This window comes from Gobius niger (genome assembly GCF_951799975.1).
Source record: "Gobius niger genome assembly, chromosome: 7".
Lineage (NCBI taxonomy): Eukaryota > Metazoa > Chordata > Actinopteri > Gobiiformes > Gobiidae > Gobius > Gobius niger.
The window spans coordinates 36,707,704-36,717,836 of record NC_136858.1 but is presented as its reverse complement, the minus strand read 5'-3'; the positions used below and the strand labels follow the sequence as shown (position 1 = coordinate 36,717,836).

Genomic DNA, 10,133 nt, shown 5'->3' with positions numbered 1-10,133 from the left:
TGGAGGATAAAGGCAGGTCCAGAGTGCATCCTCCTCCAACACACAGAACTTCTGCAGTTCCTGAAAAATAAGCATTTGCATGCACGTGCATTAATTATGAGTGGTATGTTGTCTAACGGCCTGAAGATTTGTGAGCACCCTCAAGGAAGACCTCCGCACCCCCAAGCCACTCTTGGGACAAATGTCTGGCGCCACCGCTTGCCAGGAATTAAGCAAGTTATACATAAATTACACAATGATGTGTTATAGCGCCCTGATGCGACATAGATTTGTGTAACTTCAAGCATAGGCGTGTGCTTTGAATTGGAGTGGAGTACTGTATGGTCATAAAATGGTGATCACAGCGCACGTTAGCATCCCTGCACGTTCGTCTCGTACTCATTCTCCTGGACACTAACCCCCAGAGGAACCTCCCCTCTCCGCTCAGACGAATGTTACACCCTGGACTTCAAGGGCCATTTTCTCAATACGCATTTTTCTCAGATTGTGACAGCAATATCGCCACTTACTTAACCCTCGTGTGGCCTTCGCGGGTCTTTTTGACCCGCTGTCATGTTCCGGGCATTTGGATACAAGGTGACACAAGGGGGCGCCCTTCCAACCTTCTCAGTGTAAATGTGAGTTGACTTTCTTCAGAGTGAGACTTTAGGTCAGACACCATGAGTGACAGTAACATGAGGCTAAATACAGTGAGCTCTTTGTTTGCAGTAAAAAGGCTGAGGCCTCATTGCTCTTCAGTCACAGACTGAGAAGTGAAGAAGGAAGTCATGGAGCTTCTGCTTTAGACAGAACTTCAGACTTCTGCTGCATGTAAGAGTCATATTACATCATATCAAATCTTGTAATCTGTGAAGCACTTTGTGATACCTTTTGGTATGAAAAGAACTTTATGCATAAAGATTGATTGATCAAACTCAAATCTGTAGTAATAATTACAATTATAAAAATCCTGTATCTAATTTAAAAAAATAGTTTTTTTTTAAAATTTACTCTCATTCTAAAAAAGAAAACCCAAACAAACCCTAACCATTTGTATCTGCTGTAGGTCATGTTTGTCCCAGTTCCTCTCAGTCGTGGTGCAGCAGGACTGATGTGGACAGATGTTACAGAAGGTTCATTTCTTCAACAGTTACTATAGTAACTATTTTCTCCAAAGTAAAAGTAGATCTACCACAGTCCTGTCCACATCTGTCATGGTCCACCAGGACCCACCATGACTCAGAGGAACCGGGACAAACATGACTTTACAGCAGATACTAATGGTTTGGGTTTGTTTGGGTTTTTTATTTTTTTTAGAACGAGAGTAAATAAAATTATTTTTTTGATTAGATACATGATTTTCAAATATTTATCTTTTTGTAACTGTAATAATTATTTCCATATATTTTGTTTTTACTACATATTTGAGTTTCAGAATATGATGAATCAATCTTTATTTATAAAGCGCTTCGCATACCAAAAGGTATCACAAAGTGCTTTACAGATTACAACTTTTGATATGACATAATACGACCCCTACATGCAGCAGAAGTCTGAAGTTCTGTCTAAAGCAGAAGCTCCATGACTTCCTTCTTCACTTCTCAGTCTGTGACCTTGTGTCACCTTGCACCCAAATGCCAGGAACATACCAGCGGGTCTAAAAGACCCGCGAAGGCAACACGAGGGTTAAGATTAAACTGTTGCTTTTATAGTTTGTTTCATTGATGAAATGAGCCACTAATAATAAAAATATATTAGTTTATTTCACACTTGTCTGGACAGTGTCGAGCCACATTATGTTTAACAGTTCAAAATGTAATAAAAAGTCTCTTCCTTTTGTAATAAAACCACATTATGTGATTGATTTTTCTCATTTTGCAATAACTCATCATAATGAAATGTAATTCTTTATGACGACTGCACAGTATTAAAGCACATATGACACTAAAACATTATATTTATTATATATTTACATTTTATGCTGTTATGCTGTTGCCGTGCCGACCATTATGCCAAAGGGAAATGAGTCTTTGAACTTTATCTGTATCTATGTCACTTCCTGAGCTTTACACTTCAAATAAAAATAACTTTTCTGACCAATTCACTCCATTAAAACGGCTGCTCCACTGATTTAAATATGTTTTCATGAATAAGTCATATTTAAAACCTGTCACATGCACTTTAAAGCGTTTGTAAATACTTATTTCAACATTTCTATAACTAAGCTAAATGCATGGCTTATATGGTGTCCGTTTGGGTGCCTGTATAAAAGTGTGGCCCGGGGATCAAATGCGGCCCTCAGATCCATTGTTGGTGGCCCTCATGCTTCTTGTTGTCACAAATCAGCAGATATAGTGTTTTTTGTTGTTGTTGTTTTTTTACAGCAAGTTTAATAATTCGTCATAATAATTATCTCAAACACGAACATTTTACTGTGAGACAGAGCTAGAGTGAGCCGAGGTCTGAGGCCAGTTTAAACCTCTCTTAACCCCTTAACTCCCACCTGAACCGAGCACGTTTTCTCCAGTTTGGCTTTACCCCAATCCAAAAGCTTCCAGAAAAAAGCTGTGAAAATAGCAACAAAACTGAGACAAAAACAATGATGGAAATGTGACAAAAGAGTGAGAAAACATTGACAAAAATGTGACGAAAATGATGAAAAAATGACAAAAATGTGACAAAAAATGACAAAAAAGTTACAAAAATGAGTTGAATACCCAACAACAAAATGATGGAAAAAAAATCTGATGACGTGAGGAAAAAGATCCTCTCGGTTCAGGCGGGAGTTAGGAGGTTAAATGCATCCAGTTGGACGTTTCACTGCTTTGATCACCAGTCCCTCCAGACAGAAACATATTAAAGCAGCGCTAAGTAACTTGTTTACCTTAATAAATCCTTTCCGTAGTCCCTCTGGTGGTAATACAAGTGTTAAAGGGATGATTGGAGGGTCTTTCATCTCCCCCTGGTGTCTCTGGCCAGAAAATCACAATTGCAACTTGACTGCCACCGGACCGGAGTCACCAACACACACTAATAGAATCACGAAGAAGAAGCTAACATGCTAAAGGGCAAAGCTAACTGCGGGCTAGTGCCACTTAAACAGTATTTACAGCCAAGTTTAAGTGAAAAAAATGATCTCCATTGTGTAACTGGATGAACAATATCCCTCTCTCCCTTCGCCTTTCCTGTCAGCGTAGGATTTACTCTCCGAGACAATTAATAAGTTAAAAAATCACTACTTGCTACGACACCTGCAGTTGCGCTTATGGCCTTTAGGGGCATGAGTTACTTAGCACTGCTTTAACCTCTTAACTCCCACCTGAACGGATCCCATTTTCTCCAGTTTGGCTTTACCCTAATCAAAAAAATTCAACTAAAAAGTGACAAAAACTCAACAAAAATGTGACAAAAACTCAACAAAAATGTGACAAAAATTCAACAAATATGTGACAAAAACTCAACCAAAAAATGACAAATATTCAACAAAAATGTGACAAAAACTCAACAAAAATGTGACAAAAACTCAAACAAAAAATGACAAAAATTCAAGCAAAATGGGACAAAAACTCAACAAAAAAAATTACAAAAATTCCACAAAAATGTGACAAAAATTCCACAAAAATGTGACAAAAACTCAACAAAAATATGACAAATATTCAACAAAAATATGACAAAAACTCAACAAAAATGTGACAAAAACTCAACAAAAAATGACAAAAATTCTACAAAAACTCAACCAACCAGTGTCTAAAAATTCAACAACAAAAAAAAGACAAAAACTCAGCAAAAATGTGGGGAAAAAAAACAAAAAAAAACATAACAAAGGTGACACAACACAGCAACAACGCACGGAAAAAGATCAGTTTTGTGGGTCTTCTTCAAATGAGGTGTTACACAGGCCTATATAATGGCCAAAGAGGACAGAATGCATTTGGTTCAGGCGGGTGGTAAGAGGTTAAGAGGCGAGTGCTTCAAATGGCTCTTGAGTAGCAAAAAAAACAAAAGAAAAAACAAAGTTCAAAAACCAATTTCAGAACAAAATGAAATGCGGCTTTAACATCATTATTGCAGTTTTCATTCAGCTCCACAACTCACAAGAGGTTCAAACATTTGTAAAGTCCTGCCAAAAAGAGTGCATTTAAACATGGGCGATAAAGACACTGGGTCGTGTTTCAAACTGTGCTTTTTTGCGACAGTTTCACACGTTTTTTTTTGTGCCCACATTTCTGTATTAGTGTTGCAGACCTGACTCATGCGGTTTCTTTGGCTGCACTTCTGTAAATTCGGTTCATTTCTCACACTGCACTGTCTGCTGTCCGTCATGGCTCCTCTGCTGCTCCTCTGCTTCATCCGTGAGTGAAACCGATTTGTCGTTATTCTGTCCCCAAAGTGAGGCTAAAACTAGACACAGGACTTACATGTTTTGCGAACATTTGCAATAAGGCCGAGTTGTTTTGTTTTAACCTCGCAAAACTGAGCTAAACAGCTGGATGACGAAGAATTTACACTGTTTTATCTGTCGCCAATAGAACAAATCCAAGGTCTTTGTCAACTGGGAAGTAAACTTTTATTTCAAACATTATAATTTATCTTGTAGCCTGATCTTGAAAGCGAAACATTTCAAAGCAATAGTGCGTCGTGTCTTTCAGGAAAAGGAAATGTGATGAAAGGATTGAGACAGACTTTTTCTTTACATGGGGTAATAAATCTATTTTAGGAAAAGTGAAGCAGCCCTAAACTTCACAGAAAGGAGAGAATATCAAACCTGTGTCTGTGAGGCGAAGGTTTTCTCCTCTTAACCACCATGAGACTGAATTTCTTTCCCCGACAATAAATATCACCATCTTGTGTGTTTTGTTTTGTTTCAACAGATTTAACATTTCAGGCTAAAGCTCAAGGTAACCCTTGTATGTATTTTTAATAGTTCATTTCTGATGTATTTATTTTTATATTAATTATATTTCTTTTAAACAGATCATCTTGCTCCTACAGTAACAGTGGATCCAGAAGTCGTCTCTGAGACTAACAACGTCACATTGAACTGTCGAACTCCTGTCCAAGAGCCAGACTGCTACTTTCGATTTGACAGAGAACACTTCAAATCATTCCAATCTTGTCAGACTGAACTGAGCGGGACTGATCTGCTGTCGATGGTGACGAAAGGACCACCAGCGGAAATAACTGTCACATGTTATTACGATTACAGTCCCGATTACACATTCTATAGATCTGCACTCAGCGCTGAGAGAATCATCACCATCGGTAAGTCACAACTGATAAAGTAGAAGTTTGTTTTAAAGAGGGGGTATTCTGCTTTTTCCAATCACACAGCACCAGTCTATATCACACTACAATGATGAGCAAACCTTCTGTTGGTCTGTAAATGCAGTAAATTAGAATAACTGCCTTGTATAAAATGTCTCTCTCAAAATGGCTGTAGTGAATGTCTTGAAATAGGCCTCTGTCTCTTTAAGAACCTCTGAGCCTTTCCGACACGCCCCCTCCACACGCTGTCTGTGGCATCAGTGGGGAGGGGGTTCTGCTGAGGAGCAGTGGTCGGTTACTCGGCTGGTGACGAAAGCTCGGAGGCGTCTCCAGGAGGTGGGGGCGTTCCTAGGAGGACTCAGGCAAACCTATCCCTAAAATGGCCGCCATCAGAGTTTTTACAGATTACTCAAAAATGCGTGAATGTGCCAATAGAATACATTACAAATTGAAAGCCTTGATTGTCATTAAGTGTAAGCAATTAATTCTATAATATAAAACGCAGTTGCGGGGTGGGCGGGGTTTAAGCTCCATAAGAGCGCCGCCATGTTTTTTTCCCAGAATTCCGCAAGCGGCCCCCACGTGACCGTCCCTCCGCCCGCAGGCATTGGCCACAGGTCTATATGGACCACAGTACTGCTGTCCGAGGACAACCCGGCGTCACAACAACGCGAGTGCACGAGATCTGACTGCCGTGCGTGTGAGCGTATGTATGTGTGTGTGTGTGTATGTGTGTGTGTGTGTGTGCGTGCATCCAAACAGGGCGATGTGAGTCATCGTCACTCACCCCTAACCTGCAGCTGTAGACGCTCCGCATGGGGAGGGGTAAATTCAAATCAAATGCGCTGCTCCGAGTGCTTCAGCCTCTGTGTGCGGAAAGCGAAAATGAAACTACCTCGCGCTGAAATATTATTTTTGTCTCAGATCTTGGGTCTTGGCGTTTGATCACATTTGAGCTCCGCCCACTCTGAGTCTCTGTGATCTGATTGGCTTCAGAGTTACACTGTAGGTCAGACACCGTGGGTCACAGTAACATGACGCTAAATACTGAGCTCTTTATTTTCTGTAGAAAGGCTGAGGCCTCATTGCTCTTCAGGCACAAACTGAGATGTGAAGAAAGAAGTCATGGAGATTCTACGTTAGAACATTACACTTCTGCTGATGTAACAATAAAAGATTGAAATTAAAGTATTCCTTCATTATAAGTGTGAACAATCCTGTATATAATTAAAATATTAGTTCATTATTAATGACTCTCATTCTACAAAAACCAACCCTCATGTTTGTCCCAGTTCCTCTGAGTCGAGGTGCAGCAGGACTGATGTGGACAGATGTTACAGAAGAAGCTCATGAGGTTCATTTCTTCAACAGTTACTATAGTAAGTATTTTCTCCAAAGTAAAAGTAGATCTACCACAGTCCTGTCCACATCTGTCACGGTCCACCATGACCCACCACGACTCAGAGGAACTGGGACACACATGACCTACAGCAGATCAGAGATTTGGATATTTCTTCAAGCTTTATAAGCATCAATCACGTGTTTGTTTTTTGTAATAATTTCTCCTATATTTGTTGCTTTTACCATATTTGAGTTTCAGAATATGATATAACTCTTATATCCAGCAGAAGTCTGAAGTTCTGTCTAAAGCAGAAGCTCCATGACTTCCTTCTTCACTTCTCAGTCTGTGACTGAAGAGCAATGAGGCCTCAGCCTTTTTACTGGAAACAAAGAGCTCACTGTATTTAGCATGTTACTGTCACTCATGGTGTCTGACCTAAAGTCTCACTCTGAAGAAAGTCAACTCACATTTACACTGAGAAGGTTGGAAGGGCGCCCCCATTCTAAGGGGTTAACCCCTTAGAATACCTGAGCCCGTATAGGACCCGCTGTTTTGGTCCGGGCATTTGGATGCAAGGTGACACAAGGGGGCGCCCTTCCAACCCTCTCAGTGTAAATGTGAGTCGACTTTCTTCAGAGTGACGCCGGCCTCACACCAAGCGGCAAAAAAACGCTTTACGTCGCTCAGCTTGCTCTACTTCCTTCGCCAGCCTTCCTTGTGCAGCAGCGCGTGGAGGTGGGTTTGAGACGCAGCTTTTGCGCATGAGCCAATTACGCACAGGTGTCTGTCAGATCCAGCTCTGTGGTTGGTCGCCGCCGCCGGAAATGGCTCTGTATTTGCATAGCGTTGAAATTTTTTTAACGCTAGTCTCCGCTCCGGCCGCCCGTATCTCGCCGCTCTCCTGTGGATTTCCGGAGGCTTCTTTCCGGTCGCCAGGCAGCATAGGGAATGAATGGAAGCTCGCCGCTCTAGGTCTGAATCCGGCGTGAGACTTTAGGTCAGACACCATGAGTGACAGTAACATGAGGCTAAATACAGTGAGCTCTTTGTTTCCAGTAAAAAGGCTGAGGCCTCATTGCTCTTCAGTCACAGACTGAGAAGTGAAGAAGGAAGTCATGGAGCTTCTGCTTTAGACAGAACTTCAGACTTCTGCTGGATGTAAGAGTCATATCATATTCTGAAACTAAAATATGGTAAAAGCAACAAATATAGTAGAAATTACTACAAAAAACAAACACGTGATTGATGCTTATAAAGGTTGAAGAAATATCCAAATCTATGATCTGCTGTAGGTCATGTGTGTCCCAGTTCCTCTGAGTCGTGGTGGGTCATGGTGGACCGTGACAGATGTGGACAGTACCATTTGTTTTTATAAAGCAGCTTTGAAAGCATTGCCAATTTGATTCTAACATTATAAATACTGTCTGATAAGAGGCTCCGAGTTTGGTCTGGTCACAGGGTCAGGGAGAACGGGTGCATAAAACACTCCAATTGCAGTTTGTTTGAAATTATTTTTAGCATTCATTCTTTTATACATTTTTAGTGGCCATAGTTTTTGGACTGGAATGTGCAGGGGGGGCTTCCAGTCAAACGGTTGGGAACCAGAGGTCTACTTACTGCGGGTCGACAGCTATACTGAGTGACGGGTTATAGGGACGACAGTGGACATGTCTTTGTAATAACTCATAATCTCAGAATATCACATGTGGAGACGAGCTGAGGCCCGGCCGATATTTGCAGTCCCTGAAAATATATGTCTGCGATTTGCAAAGTGCAACCTGGTGTTAGAAAGTGTTTTTGTGCACAAACCTAAAAGAACATGATATTGTTTCTCCTCAGGTTTGGCTCCTCCCTCTTTGACCGTGACCTCATCAGTGATCACAGAGAAGGATGAAGTTAAACTCACCTGTCGACGTCCACCTTCTGTTTCTTCAAGTCAGTGCTATTTCTACACAACAGATGGACACAGTTTGAGCAATTCTGGATGTGAGCAGACTGTGAGAGGCTCTGATCTGCTGACGGGGAACCAGAATCCTCCTGTGGAAGTTCAGGTCAAGTGTTACTATGTTGTACAGCAGGAACAAACCGTTATTACATCTCCACACAGTGAGATCGTCACTGTCACCGTTCAGAGTAAGCAATGTTTTTAAGTAGTTTTAATCGTCTATTGCAGTAGTCTGTTTGCATGTACTTGTTTGGAGTGCCTGGGCTTTATTGATTTGGTTGCAAATCTGTGTTTTACACCTAAATATATATATTTTGGAAGTACATCAGTGCAGTACAGTCAAACTTGTATTGTATTGTAACTGACTGACTTGATGCTGTGTGTTACAGATAGGCCTAACCCCACATGGAAGTGGGTAATATCAGTGACAGTTTGTGGAGCTCTCCTGGGCTGTATAATTTTAGTTTTAGCCTTTTGTTGCACAAAAAAAAGAAAAGGTAAGAAAATCTACTCCTTGTATTGCTTCGTACGGCTTATACACAGTGAGTAATGTGATATTGTTACTTCTCTTTTAGCAAATCACAGAAAAAACAGGTAAATATTGACTTTTTCAACCAAAAAATGATATTGATTATATTCATTTTGTAATGTTACGATTCTATTTTTGCCTCGTTTGTAAAGCTCACAAGACACAGCTGTGGGTATGTTCACACTTATTATTTCAACACTCTCAGACTCCGCCTTTGTCTGTCTTCTATATCTGTCTTCACATGTAACGTCATCTATTTCCTGACCTGTTTCAGTGTATGAAAACACAGAGAACCACCGCATGAAACCGGTTGTTCACAAGGTGATAGTTGCACTAATGTTACATCTGTTTGTTGGTTTAGATTTTTTAACTTTATTTATTTTCTCTCTCATGAAGCCGATCGAAGGCGATGATAACACCTACACCCTGATCACCTCAGTGCCCACAGCCGACTGCTCCAAAGGTGATCTTTACTGACTGGGCGATGTTTTAATTCCACTATATTTTCAACCACTTTCGCCTCCTTGACTTTCACATATCCCCTCACAGAGGGCCCGATACGATACACACAGGTTGTATTCCACATCAGTGAGAGATTGAGTAAAACAAACAGCAGAAACATCTTATATCCAGCACCAAAAAAGGGTATTAAAGCAGCACTAAGTAACTTGTTTACCTTAATAAATCCTTTCCGTCGTCCCTGTGGGGGTAATGCAAGTGTTTATGGGATGATTGGAGGGTCTTTCATCTCCCCCTGGTGTCTCTGGCCAGAAAACCATGTTTGCAACTTAACTGCCACCGGACCGGAGCCACCAATACACACTAATAGAATCACGAAGAAGAAACTAACAGGCTAACAGGCAAAGCTAACTGTGGGCTAGCGTCACTTTAAACAGTATTTACAGCCAAGTTTGAGTGAAAAAATATTTCCATTGTGTAATTGGATGTACAATATCCCTCTGTCCCTTTGGTCTTTCCTGTCGGTGTAGTATTTACTCTCTGAGACATTTAGTACGTTAAAAAGTCGCAACTTGCTACGACACCTGCAGTTGCGCTTGTGGCCTCTAGGGGCA

The 10,133-nt window shown here is 40.9% G+C and overlaps 1 protein-coding gene across 1 annotated transcript in view; it reads left to right on the top strand.

Annotated features, from left to right (window-relative positions):
- Positions 1-8,151: 8,151 nt before the first annotated feature.
- LOC306965531 (uncharacterized protein) overlaps positions 8,152-10,133 on the top strand; it is a gene marked incomplete at both ends in the record, with an annotated part of 279,183 nt that continues 277,201 nt past the window's right edge. The window contains 2 exons of the mRNA XM_079560005.1: positions 8,152-8,179; positions 8,426-8,719. Of these exons, the coding sequence (XP_079416131.1) occupies positions 8,152-8,179; positions 8,426-8,719 (322 nt within the window). The remainder of the gene's footprint in view (positions 8,180-8,425; positions 8,720-10,133) is intronic.